The sequence below is a fragment of the Loxodonta africana genome, chromosome 2, assembly GCF_030014295.1.
Source record: "Loxodonta africana isolate mLoxAfr1 chromosome 2, mLoxAfr1.hap2, whole genome shotgun sequence".
Classification (NCBI taxonomy): Eukaryota; Metazoa; Chordata; class Mammalia; order Proboscidea; family Elephantidae; genus Loxodonta; species Loxodonta africana.
Genome location: NC_087343.1, coordinates 110,857,324 through 110,871,817, shown reverse-complemented (window position 1 = coordinate 110,871,817; position 14,494 = coordinate 110,857,324). Strand labels below are relative to the sequence as shown.

The 14,494-nt window shown below is 38.4% G+C and overlaps 1 protein-coding gene across 15 annotated transcripts in view; it reads right to left on the bottom strand.

Moving 5' to 3' along the window:
• Nucleotides 1-14,494, bottom strand: part of PAM (peptidylglycine alpha-amidating monooxygenase) — a 338,792-nt gene that overhangs the window by 125,335 nt on the left and 198,963 nt on the right. For all 15 annotated transcript variants that reach the window (XM_064274462.1, XM_064274460.1, XM_023547920.2 and 12 more), the window contains one exon: nucleotides 1,917-2,004. In XM_064274462.1, the coding sequence (XP_064130532.1) occupies nucleotides 1,917-2,004 (88 nt within the window). The remainder of the gene's footprint in view (nucleotides 1-1,916; nucleotides 2,005-14,494) is intronic.

Below are 14,494 nucleotides of genomic sequence, written 5' to 3'. Positions count from 1 at the left end.
ACTCAAATTTGCTGTTTTCATATACATTTTTCTTGGAATTCTCTTTTTCTCTAAATTGCAAGTCTTTTGGCTACTATATTTTATAGATTTAATTTCAAAACAGCATAATTAAGAATATTAATGAATATTTTTGAAGGACCAAAGTAATGTCTTTGCTTTGACATGCCCTTAACATGAGAACAGGCTTGATTCATTTTACATAATTTTTTTTAACAACTAGAACCATAACAGCATTTAAGTGATGTTTTATTTTCTCACTCATTCCCTTTTACCAGGATGAAGCCAAGCCAGATTTTAAAAGCATACATCCTGTCTAGCTAGTTTCAATAATTCTAATCCAAAGGTAAATATTGCTAATTTCAAAATAAATATTTTCAAAGCATAAAAACCAAAAGATGTGATTTGCTGAAAAAAATTCACAGAAAACTGTCACAGAATAATCTTTTAATCCCAGAATTTTATTTACAAAAATTTACTGGCATGTTGATTTGCTGACTCTATGTATACATAAACCTGGTCGTGTGAGTTGGATTCCTATGCTACATGCTCCTTTCATCAAATAATTGAAGCCTATTAACAAATGCTTTGATGGTACTCGGTCCATGGAGACTTCCATTAATTAAAGCTTTTAACAGTTCCAAATACATATTAGAATTGTTATTATAAAATCAACTGGAAAGCAGTAGCTGCGTGCCTCACATCAGGCTAATGAACATTAGGATGCGCAAAGAAGGGTCTCCGTCTACGTGATTATGAAGGGACAAGACCTTTGCAATGCAAAGTAAGACATGCTGGTCATCTGGCCTGTTAAATACAAAACCGTAATTCTGGGTGTGGGAGAAAAGTATGAGGCTTAAAATGCATGGCTACTTTTAGAGTTCGCTGACCTAAAAGGACAAGAATGCCAAAGAACAAAATAAAAGAGAAGATCTCAAGCCCCAATTATATCGTAAGCATTTGGGGGTAGAAAACATATCTTATTTATCATACAATCTTCCACAACATCTGCAACAGCTCTGGCCCGTGACAGGAATTTAATAGATGCTTACTGATTATTCATAACATGACTTTAGACTCACAACACTGATTAAAATAAATCCTAAAATTCCAAAAGTTACTTGAATAAAAGGGAGGCTGTGCAATAAGAAAGAAAGAACTCCAGATTTGAAACCAGACAGCCTAGGGTTCGATCCTGGTTGGACACCAGGCAGTTGCGTTACGTTGAGCAAGTTATTGAATCACTCTGAGCTTTGAGTTTCTTGTCTGTAAAATGGGAATAATTACACTTGATTTGCAGAGTTCTTAGGATAAAATGAAATAGTGTGCAGATCACCTATCACAGTGTCTGAGACAAAGAATTGCTCCATGATTGGAAACATCACACTCTTTGGGTGGAATAACAAACTTTAAAAACAAAGCATCAAAATACCCAGTATCTAGTTTTCAGTCTTGCTTTACAAGCCATCTGCACTTTGACATACTATCTTCTACAATAAAAAAAAAAACCCAGTGCCGCCGAGTCGATTCCGACTCGTAGTGGCCCTATAGGACAGAGTAGAACTGCCCCATAGAGTTTCCAAGGAGCGCCTGGCGGATTTGAACTGCCGACCCTTTGGTTAGCAGCCATAGCACTTAACCACTACACCACCAGGGTTTCCATCTTCTTTCTACAATAGACATATATTTATTAAGGCAGTAACAAAGACTGATGGGCATGCTCCACAGCAGGCTATAGTAACTGTGACAGTAAAACCATTTTAATCACGTGATGCAAATGAACAATGCTTTTTCTAAAAAAGAAATATTCTGCCCATTTATTAATCAGTTGTAAAATACTTGCACAGATGAATGTTGTACTTATAAAAAACACACATTTTTTTATACCCCGCCCCGTGCTATGAGACCATTTTCCTTACCAGTAACTTCCGGTGGACACAGGCATATTGCATCCAAAAAGTAACATATGATGGACAGTATCCATGCTGGCATGAGGTTTGAAGTCAACTGTGAGAGAAAATGATAGAGAATGTGAATAAAAATTACACTTCTGTACACAAATGTCCTAAGAGACCGCATCTTTCAACAGCAGAATAGCTGTATAACAAAGATGGTACAACCCTCTCATGATACAATGTTCTCCTTGTGTTATCTTATTCCTTAAGAAGAGTGTGACTTAGTAATTTGATTTGGTAAAATATTAAGCTGTTATATAACAAAAGGAGAAAATAACAATTAACAGCTGAATACTGCACATATTATTTCTTTTTTAAATGAAAGATCCCTTTTTAAATAGTCAGAGCATTATGCAGGCATAGGAACGAAAGCTCCAGGCTATGCATTCACAGTACATTCCCTTCCAGATTTCCGTAGAGTGCCGAGTACTAGAAAGCACTACATAACGCTGCCGAGAAACAGAAGCCACAGCGAGTGGTCAAAACATGGGCAAAAGGATCCATAACCCAAGTTTATTACTGTCTTAAAATAACAGTAATAGTCACTGGGATGTACATGGTGAAACAATTTCCTAAGAAAGAAAAATAAAAGTGGAAAAAGTATCTTGACAAAGATAGAGAAGACTTAAAACCACTCTCTTGGATGACCACGGTACACTTGTTAAAGTGATGTTGAAACTTAAACAATGCCATTTCTCTAACTTAATAATTGTGCTTCAAATACATGAAAATAACAATAAAAAAAAGTCCAAGGGTAAAACAACAAAAAATTAAAAATAAATGACATCATTATCTATGATCAATATTGAGCATGAGCTCCCCTTCCTGGTTTGGCTTTCACTCATCCCCTTGGATCCTCATTGCCTGGTATACAGTAGCAGTTTATAAGTCATCTTTACAAATAAAAGGCTAGATAGCCTAAAATGATCTTAGGTCTCGGGTGTCTGCAAAGCTGCTTTTAGCTGTTTTGGTCTATCTGATACAATTAATAAAACACCATTTATTGCTAAAATGTCTATCTGTAACATGAAAATTTAGAAATCAAAAAATGTGGTACATCAGATTATAGCACCACACCCTGCAAAATGTGGTGGATTAAGAAACACAAGGTACCTACACTGTGTGCCATCTTGACTTACAACTTTGAAGGGAAACAAAAAATCTTTCATTCATTATACTGAAGAAAAAAAAAAAAAGAATGTAAAACCTAAAAATTAAATCTTGAGCTTTTCATCACACATTTAAAAAACTAACAAAGAGAAGGTGGCTGGAAAATGAACTTGATATAACCTGAGACTTTGTTTTTATTACCAGAGAATACAGTAAGCCTATGAGAGGGAAGATATTTTGGAAGGAATGAATCAACTGCAAGTTACAACATTTCACAAATCATAGAAAATCATATCGTTACCAAGCCTAAATTTTTGGCAAGAAAAATGGAAGGAAGAAGAGTGATTCTTCTTCTTCTGACTCAAAGTTCAAGTTGAATGAAGGATGTCCTTCCTCCCTTCCAAAGTACTCCCAAGAGATCTTTTCTTCCAGAAGGAAAACTGAAAAAGCCCTGAGGGGGGAGTGCCAGGTCTTTGTCTTCCATCTATCTTAAATTTCCTTGGAAACTCTATGGAGCAGTTCTACTCTGTCCTATAGGGTCACTATGAGTTGGAATCGACTCGACGGCAGTGGGGGTTCTATCTTAAATTTATTTTCATATATGATGCAATCTGTTACATTCATTTTTAGCAAACTGCTTATATCATTCTATGGGCTTCCACAATGGTTTCTGCCTGACTGCATCCTCCTCCCCTTTTTTATATGTAAATAACTTCTCTGCTGATCCCTGAGGACTTGTCAAACAAAAGGCCCAACTCCTCTGGTTTTTTGCACTTATGGAGATGATCACATGGTTTCCCCCCATTAGACTATCTCATGAATATGTGAATTACGTTAAAAAATTTACCTAAAATTGATCATTCTGGTAATAAACCACTATGGCCAAGTGCAGTTTATTCTAAGAATTAAACTGATGAATGCAAAACAATGTAAGTTTGAGGCATCAGCTCAAAACCTAGATGGAAATATCCAGTGACAGTCAGAATTATGTGACCTTTGTTCAAGAAAAAGGCTAGAGAATTACAGATTGAGAATCACTCAACAAGTGGACCCTGGAGCCATAAGGGTAGACAAAAGCATCAAGGGTGAAAACTGGATCCATAGAGGAGGCTCAGGACAGAGCGTGAAGGAAAGCACTGAGCTGTCAGGATCCTGGCAAGAGACACCAACAGTGATCTTTTATTTTATATATTAATGCAGTGTGTATACTGCAGTGAAACAAGGCAAAAATATTTTTGGAAAAAGAGTGGACTATCAATAATTTTATAAAATGAAATGTTACTATACACAAGATTCAGGTTAAGGACAGGAAGGAGGCCTGTTGGAAGAGGAATAGACCATAAAGACAGTAACATCCAATCTCGGTGGCTTTTCTTTAGGAAGGAAAGACAAATGTTTTGCCTGGGCCCTTGCTCATGCAAATAGATCTTATAATTGTCCTTTGTAAAGGGCACATCTTAATTACTCAAAGTATAAGTTCTCTAGCCATTTTCTGAATTTTTTCTCATTCTGACATACTATTTTGAGGATGAGTTATTTGCCTCATATTAAATTTCTCCTGGGTATGGGTTTAATTTTTGCTTCTATAATGAGAAACAAATCAATATCTTTAAGTAGTAGTAAAAGAAAATTCCTCAGAGTTGGCTGTCATAAAAACTTATTCTCACTGACTCATACATTCCTCCAGAAACTCAAGATCTCATTTCAATGCTAAGTAAATTATTGGTACAGGGTGAAAACAGAAACTAACCATCTTTTTCATATCCTAAAGAAAGAGTATGATAGCTAAATATTTATACAATTATAGCACAAAATAAAATTCATTGCAAGCTGAAATGAAAAATACCTCCAGCAAAAAAGGAATGTCATAAAAAAATGTAAATCTAAAACAGTAGATGCCTTAAAATAAAGTAGTACTTGGACAATTTCACTGAAAGACCTGCTGCCAGTAGAGCAAAGGAAGCTGAGGAAAGATCAGGCTGACAGGTTCATTCCCTGGGTTTGTTCCACTCATATTTATCTTGCCTGGCTTTGCAAAATAAGACCTCACCCCTAGTGAATAAGAATAAGGTCCGTTTAGCACACGATACACATATGATTATGGTAGAGATTTCATCACTACACAAAACAGAATATGGAAAAACATTTTAAAATCACATCTTTAAAGTAATTTCCACTTCTTTCTTTTTCTCCCATCACACACTAAAGAAATGAAGGATCCGAGGGACAGAGAGCTAGGGGATAATAAAGAAAACAACCGCATTTAAGTGTGTGATTCTGACAGGCAGAATAAATAAAGCAGCCTTGGGACGGTGACAAACATGGCAAAAACACAGTCTTGTGAGAAAGAATGGGGAGACTATACCCAGTAAGATTAAAAGTGTCACTGACTCTTCTAACTCAATTACACGATGACAGCTGCTTAACCGGAAATGGTACTTCAGCTTGATGGGTAATAGTTCACATCTCCTGATGCCTAAGATCAGGGACAATTTTACAGACAAGTAAGTGTGGGTAAGTCCTGGGAACCGAATACCTTTCAAAGTTAAGGCTCCAGAAATAGCAACTTCTGCACAGTAATTAAAGGAAATATGATGACACTGAAACGGCATTGGTTGGAAGATTCTCTCAAAGGTTGATGTCATCTGAAATGAAAGACCTGAAAGTACGCGTGTGGGCGACATACTGAGCAGAGAGATAACTAGGTCTATTTTCTGAAGTTCTAAGCAAAATCCGTTCTAACAGCACGAGGCTGTTTAGATTTATGGACTCTGTTAGCCAACATCAGACTACAATCAGGGCCATAAAATCTCTAAGAACATGACCTAGGAGAGAGTTTCATTTAGCACTTAACTTTCTCTCCATTTTTCCTTTCTAAGTGGATATTCAGGTCTGCATGTCAAAGTAGTGATACATCTGCCAGACTCAGGATGTGGAAAGATTTTGAAAAGTAGAGCAACCAGAAATTTTGGAGATATCCATGTACATATAATCAATCCTAAATTACCACTGGAAATGGAAGGAATGTTCTTTTTATCTAGAGGAACACTAGAGACCATGGATAACTGACTCACTGAATAAAAGAGAACTGAGTTGTAAGTACAAGTTTGGATCTCCAGAACTTAGGCATTCTAGAATTGTCGCCTGTATACTATGCCATTAGAGATAATCATTGCTAACTTCGGTTTTTGTTTTTTTTCCTCCCAGTGGAACCATATTATACACAGGCTTATTTTGTATACTGTATATATTTTCAGCCTTAGCTGTGCGTTAGAATTACTGGAACCTGTTAAAAATGCAGGTGCCCAGGGTCAATCCTAAACCAATTCCTCCTCCTCCCTTTATTGGTATCTCAATCAAATCTGCTGAGGTCATTCCCTGGCAAGCATATCCTTTAAAAGCTTCACAAGTGGTTCTCACTACATACAGTCAACATTTTTAGTGGCTGAAAATATTCTATTATGTGGGTGTACACAGAGTTAACTCATCTTTGTTAAACTGGGCTTGCACTGCCTTTTTTTTTTTTTAATTTTTATTGGGCTTTAAGTGAAAGTTTACAAGTCAGTCTCTCATATAAAAACTTGTATACACCTTGCTACATACTCCCAATTACTCACTCTCCCCCTAATGAGACAGCCCGCTCCCTCCCTCCAGTCTCTCTTCTCGTATCCATTTTGCCAGCTTCTAACCCTCTCTACCCTCTCATCTCCCCTCCAGACAGGAGATGCCAACACAGTCTCAAGTGTCCAGCTGATCCAAGAAGCTCACTCCTCACCAGCATACCTCTCCAACACATTGTCCAGTCCAATCCATGTCTGAAGACTTGGCTTCGGGAATGGTTCCTGTCCTGGGCCAACAGAAGGTCTGGGGGCCATGACCACCGGGGTCCTTCTAGTCTCAGTCAGACCATTTAGTCTGATCTTTTTATGAGAATTTGGGGTCTGCATCCCACTGCTCTCCTGCTCCCTCAGGGGTTCTCTGTTATGTTCCCTGTCAGGGCAGTCATCGGTTGTAGCCGGGCACCATCTAGTTCTTCTGGTCTCAGGATGATGTAGTCTCCAGTTCACATGGCCCTTTCTGTCTCTTGGGCTCTTAATTACCTTGTGTCGTTGGTGTTCTTCATTCTCCTTTGATACAGGTGGGTTGAGACTCATTGATGCATCTTAGATGGCCGCTTGCTAGCATTGAAGACCCCAAACACCACTCTTTGAAGTGGGATGCAGAATGTTTTCTTAATAGATTTTATGATGCCAGCTGACTTAGATGTCCCCTGAAACCATGGTCCCCAAACCCCGATTGCACTGCTCTTATATAATATATAGGACAAACAGGAAAATTAAGGTTTCTTTAAATATAAATATATAAAAAGAGATTCTGAAGGTAAAAAGTAGTTGATGTTTTAGAATTGTTATATTAAAAAGAGTCATCAGAAGTCTATCACATCATGTCATTTTAGCTGTATCTCCTAAAATCATTTTAAGGGCTGAGGTTTGAAGCAGGCATACAAATAGTCTCTAGTGATTATGTACATACATGAGCTAAAGAGTCAATATTCTAAAATTGTTAGTGCTTTCAAACTATATTCAATTTGAGAGCATTGGGAAGGCATAAGGCTCATGAAATAGTTAATAATGTGTAAGAGCTTTTGTAATTAAAAAAAAAATTATAGGCCCAAAAATCTTAACATCACTTCCTTAAGCATGTCTTTATTTCCAAAAAATAAAAATTATACTTCAAAAACCATTCATAGGAACTGAAGATAATAATTCTCCAAATTGTAATTTAAGTGTAGGATATGATCAACCTTAATGCTCATCATCTTGCAGTTGGGCCAGAAAAGTTCAGATAAATGTAAAGCTCACAGCACTGCAGTCCACTCTGAAGCATGTTAAAAACCTGCAGCAATGGCATATTATATTATCATCCACCAGCTTCTCCCACAACCATAAAGCAATTCTATACTAAAATAAAGACCTTTTACCTGAACATTTATAATCAGAAAGTTTAATAGAGAAATTGTCATTAACTCTTACTAGCATGGACAATGATATACAATTCATAAAGGATCCCTAACGTGATTTATGAGGACTTAAAGCTGCTGTTGCCAAATTAACGAAGAAATAAAATACCTGAGTAGGTGGAACATAAATTTAAAATGAAGTAACTCTTAGCTCTGAATAAAGGAATTTCAACAAAAAAGGATTAAACTTCTAGATGTTATACCTTTAAAACAGAACTTTCTGGTACATGCCAGAACCAACTAAATAATCAATAAACAGACGTTACCACCCAAGCTGTGCAGATGACATAGCATAAGCTTCATTAAGTCCTGTTCTTTTAATGTCATTCTAATAATAGTCTCCTATTTTTTTTTTTTTATTAATTCCTACAGAGTCAAGTCCATATGCAACTCCTTGCCTTTTAAGGACATGCATAATATTGCACCAGTCTTCCTCACGCATTTCCAACATGATAACCTCCAACACGCACCCTTCACTCTCATGAGGCGGCTCTCCTCACTTAACAACAATAGTCACTAACACTTTCTGAGGGCTTACCATGTGCCAGGCGGCCATTTACTTCTCACCACTAGCCTATGAGTTTGGTCCTCATCTCTCTCCCCTCCTCCCCAAATAGATGAGCCTTGAGGAAGGAGAGGTCAAGTAATTTTTTCATAGTCATACAGCTAGCAAGTGATCCAGCTGGGATTTAAATGTAGAACGGTCTTGCTCAGAGCTTGCTCTCTAACCACTATACAACACTGTCTCTCATACTTGTGTCCACTGTGTTCTTCTGTGCTCATATTGTTGGCCTCTGGATTAGTCTCCTTCCCCTGCATATCCAAATAAACCATCTTCCCAGATCCTTATCAAATCTTTCCTACCTCCCCCATGAAACCTTCTTTGACTAGACTAGTTCAGACTGGTCTTTTCAGAGTTGACCAGTACTGTAGTAGTTCATACTGAAATAGATGAAATGACAACTTCAGAATGACTGTCAAAATACCACCATTCCATTCCACTACCACCACTAAGGACATTTACACATCAAATTTGATTCAAATCTGGACTTTCTTCAAATCTGGACTTTCTGAATTGGTCGTTTTACAGAGGTTATTGTTGTTTTTTTTTTTTTTGCTGCCATCAAATTGGCTCCCGACTCATAGTGTCCTTGCACACAATGAAAGAAAATGCTGTCCAGTCCTGCATCGCCTGTGGGATCGGTTGTGAATTGAACTACTGTGACCCATAGGGTTTTCACTGACTGATTTTTGGACGCAGATCACCAGGCCTTTGGAAGCTCCACTGAAATCTGTTCAACACCATAGCAACACAGAAGCCTCCAATGACAGATGGGTGGTGGCTGTGCCCAAGGTACCTTGGCTGGGAATGAAACCTGGGTCTCCTGCATGGAAGGTGAGAATTCTACCACTTAACCACCTCGGCCCTACCAGGGTAGAAGAGACATTTTAACATTACTGCATTAAAATACCTGTGTCAACATGTTGGTTACTTTATAGTGATCACTAAACCAAACCAAACCAAACCAAACCAAACCCACTGCCGTCGAGTTGATTCTGACTCATAGCAATTCTACAGGACAGAGCAGAACTGCCCCATTGAGTTTCCAAGGCTGTAATCTTTATGAAAGCAGATTGCCACATCTTTCTCCTGTGGAGCTGCTGATAGATTTGAACTGCTGACCTTCTGGTTAGCAGCTAAGCGCTTAATCACTACACCACCATTCCTGACTCTCTTGTCCCTCTCCTTCACTTCATTCTGATCTTGACCCTATCTCTGGGCACCCCCGCTTCTCTGAGACACACACCATCTGAAGATGCAGAAAGCATATAGTCTGAGCCAAAGTTCTAGCATCAGAAAGATTTGGGGTAGAGTCCCGGTTACAATACTTACTAGCCACTTACTCTAAGCCTAAGTTTCCTCACTTACAAAATTATGTGAAATTATGAGCATCTTTTTTTTACATGTATAAAAGCAAAGGAAGAAACTATAAAGGCAAAATTAGGTATGTGTGATCACGACAACACTATCTTCTGTATACCAAAACATGCCATAAATAATAATAAAAGGGAAAACAGGGAATATATGGAAAATACGACAAAAGGTTAATATACAAACAAATACCACAAATTAAAAGGGGGGGGCAAGCAGTATTTCCAATGGATTTACTATTAAAGGACATGAACAAATAATTAAGAGAAATACAAAAGGTCAAGAAAACCAAGAAAAAAAAACATTCAATCTTACTAATTCCCAAGATGTACAAGTTAAAAGAAGATACTATTTTTACTGTCATTTTGGCAAAGTTAAAAAAAAAAAACCTGCATCAGGCTGTACAGGATGCCATAAAACGGGCATCATTCTACACTGCAACTGATGTGTGAACGGTTCAGTCCCGACAGGCTAAGTGCAAGAGACTGGAATCCGATACCGAATCTGAATTCCATCTCTACTCACTAATTAGTCGTCTGACACTGGACAAATCACTATAACTTGAGCATTTTGTTTTTCCTAGCGTAAATAAGTGGTTTTCATTTCTTTGCTAAACTTGCTACATATCCATCACTTATCCAGCCCTCAACCTCTTGATATAATTGAATTGCTTCTTAAATCCATTCAAATACGTAAGGTAATCTCTGAGTTTCATTTTCCCTATTGCCTCTTGGACCTCTCTGTCCTTATGCCTTCTACTTGGCTACATGATTGCCATGCTGGGTCTTGCTTCCCGGTTTCCTGGATCCCGTGTGTTATGGTTTGAATTGTGTCCCCCGCAAAAAAGTACTGAAATCCTAACCCCTGTACCTGTAAACACAGGTTTCTTTGTTATGTTAAAGGAGCCCTGGTGGCACAGTGGTCAAGTGCTCAGCTGTTGACTGAAAGGTTGGCCATTCAAACCCACCAGCCACCCTGCAGTACAAAGATGCATCAGTCTGCTACCATAAAGACTATAGCCTTAGAAACCCTATGGGCAGTTCTGTCCTCTAGGGTCACTATGAGTCGGAATCAACTTGACAGCAATGGGTTTGGTTTTGGTTTGACTTGCTGTGTTAATTAGGTCATAACCAGAGTAGGGTGGGTTATAAACCTAATCACTTCTAAACTATAAAAGAGTAGAATAAACACAAAGACACATGGGAGAAGAGGAAGACAGATGACAGAGACAGTTGCATCTACAAGCCCAAGAACTTTAGGGATTGGTGACAGATACTAGAAGCTGAAATAGACAAGGAAGGATTTCCCCCTAGTGCCACACCCTGAATTCAGACTTCTAGCCTCCTAAACTTTACCCGGTGCTGTCCAGTCGATTCCGACTCATAGCGACCCTATAGGACAGAGCAGAACTGCCTCACGGAGTTTCCAAGGAAACTATAAGAACATAAAATTCTGTTCTTTAAAGCCACCAGCTTGTGGTATTTGTGTTATATAGCAGCATTAGGTAACAAAAATATCATGTCTTCTTCATTTTTGATGTACCCTCTTGTTTTGATGGCGCACATTCTTATAGTCACTTCCGAAGAAAAGTTAAACTGGAGGAAGTTTTTTTTTTTTTTTTTTTTTCATCTCATAGCCTTGAAAATTTTTTCATTCTATACTCCTGCTTGATTATAATGTTTCTGGGTATAGGATAGTAAGATGGATATGATTTTTTCTGCATAGTTTTGAAGACACTGATTCCTTATTTTCTCATTTCCAGTCTTGCTGTTGGGAAATCTCTTATCACTGTGATTCCTCACCCTTCGTATATTAACTAATTTTTCTCTGTGAAAACTTTAAGGGTTTTATTTATTTTTTTCTATGTGTTAAGGATTGAATTATACCCATCCTCTAAAATATGTGTTGTAAATCCTAACCCAGATGTTTACCTGTGTTTTATTGACTACGCAAAGGCATTTGACTGTGTGGATCATAACAAATTATGGATAACATTGTGAAGAATGGGAATTCTAGAACAATTACACTCATGAGGAATGTGTACATAGATTAAGGGGCAGTCATCTGAACAGAACAAGGGGATATTGTGTGGTTTAAAGTCAGGAAAAGTATGCATCAAAGTTGTGCCCTTTCACCATACCTATTTGATCTGTATGCTGAGCAAATAATCCCAGAAGCTGGACTATATGAAGGAGAACACGGCATCAGGATTGGAGAAAGACTCATTAACAACCTAAGTTATGCAGATGATACAACCTTGCTTGCTGAGTGAAGAGGACTTGAAGCACTTACTGATGAAGATCAAAGACCACAGCCTTCAGTAGGGATCATGCCTCAACATAAAGAAAACAAAAATCCTTAGAACTAGACCAATAAGCAACATCATGATAAATGGAAAAAGATTGACGTTGTTAAGGATTTCATTTTATTTGGATCCACGATCAACACCCACAGAAGCAGCAGTCAAGAAATCAAAAGACGCATTGCATCAGGCAAATCAGCTGCAAAAGACCTGTTTAAAGTGCTGAAAAGCAAAGATGTCACCTTGAAGACTAAGGTGCGCCTGACCCAAGCCATGGTGCTTTCAATCGTCTCCTATGCATGTGAAAGCTGGAGAATGTATAAGGAAGACCAGAGAAGAATTGATGCCTTTGAATTGTGGTGTTGGAGAAGAACATTGAATATACTACAGACTGCCAAAGGAGTGAACAAATCTGTCTCGGAAGAAGTACATCCAGAATGTTCCTTAGAAACAATGATATCGAGCCTATGTCTCACATACTTTGGACATGTTGTCAGAAAGGATCAGTCCCTGGAGAAGTACATCATGCTTGGTAAAGTAGAGTGTCAGCGAAAAAGAGGAAGACCCCCAGTGTGATAGATTGACACAGTGGCTGTAACAATGGGCTTAAGCATAACAACGATTGTGAGGATGATGCACAACCAGGCAGTGTTTCGTTCTGTTGTGCATAGGGTCGCTATGAGTCAGAACCGACTCCATGGCACCTAACAAGGACAATGTGTGTGTATATACAGTCCTAAGAATAGGGTTTTTGTTATGTTATTGAGGTGCTATCAGTGCAGGGTGTGTCTTAAGCCAATCACTTTTGAGATATAAATGGAGAAGTGTAGGCACAGAAGCAAGCAATCACAAATGGGGAAAGACAGATGTCACATGGAGATCCCCAAGAGACCAAAAAAGACAGGCTGAAAGAGACAAGGATTTTCCCCCAGAGTAGGCAAAGCTTTCTCCTAGAACAGTGTCATGGATTGAATTGTGTCCCCCAAAAATATGTGTCAACTTGGTTAGGCTATGATTCCCAGTATTGTGTGGCTGTCCTCCATTTTGTGATTGTAATTTTCCCACATGTTGTAAATTCTGATCTCTGCCTGTGGTTAATGAGGCAAGATTAGAGGATTAGTGGGGACTGTAACACCCTTACTAAGGTCGCATCCCTGATCCAATGTAAAGGGAGTTTCCCTGGGGTACTTTTTTTTATGGTCTGCACCACCTTTTATCTTACAAGAGATAAAAGGAAATGGAAGCCAGCAGAGAGGACCTCATACCACCAAGAAAGCAGCCTCAGGAGCATAGCGTACCTTTGGGTCTAAGGTTCCTGTACAGAGAAGCTCCTAGACCACATAAAGATTGATGACAAGGTCCTTCCTCCAGAGTTGACAGAGATAAAAAGCCTTCCCCTGAAGCTGGCACCCTGAATTCGGACTTTTAGCTTACTAAACTGTCAGAGAATAAACTTCTGCTTGTTAAAGCCATCTACCTGTGATATTTCAGTTGAAGCAGAATTAGATGACTAAGACAAGCAGGCACCCTGAATTTGGACTTCTAGCCTCCTAAACTATGAAAAAATAAATATCTGCTTGTTAAAGCCACCCAATTGTGGTATTTTTGTTACAGCAACACTAAGAAACTAAGACACCGTAATATTCTCAAATTTCATGATGGTGTGCATTCTTTTTGGAGCTTCTATTGTTTGGATATTAGGTCTCCTTGATGAATTATTTTTTCTCATTTATTCTCTCTCATTGATCTCTCTATCTTGTGTGATCTATTTTCCCAGAAATTTCCTTAATCTTGTTTCCTAATTTTTCTACTGAATTCCTTTTTACACCATCATGGTCACTATGAGTCAGAATCGACTCAACAGCAACAGGTTTTATTCTCAAGTGTGCTTTGCTGTTCTTGGAAAGTACTGTTTTATATCTTCTGGTCTTGTTTCACGGACCCCTGGTGGCACAGTGCTCAAGAGCTTGGCTGTGAACCAAAAGGTCGGCAGTTGGAATCCCCCAGCTCCTCCTTGGAAGCCATATGGGGCAGTTCTACTCTGCCCTATAGGGTTGCTATGAGTTGGAACTGACTTGACAGCAATAGGTTTGGTTTGGTTTTTTTTTTGTCTTGCTTCATAAGTTCCATTACGTCTCTTCTCTCTGAAAATATTAGTAGAATGACATTTTTGCCTT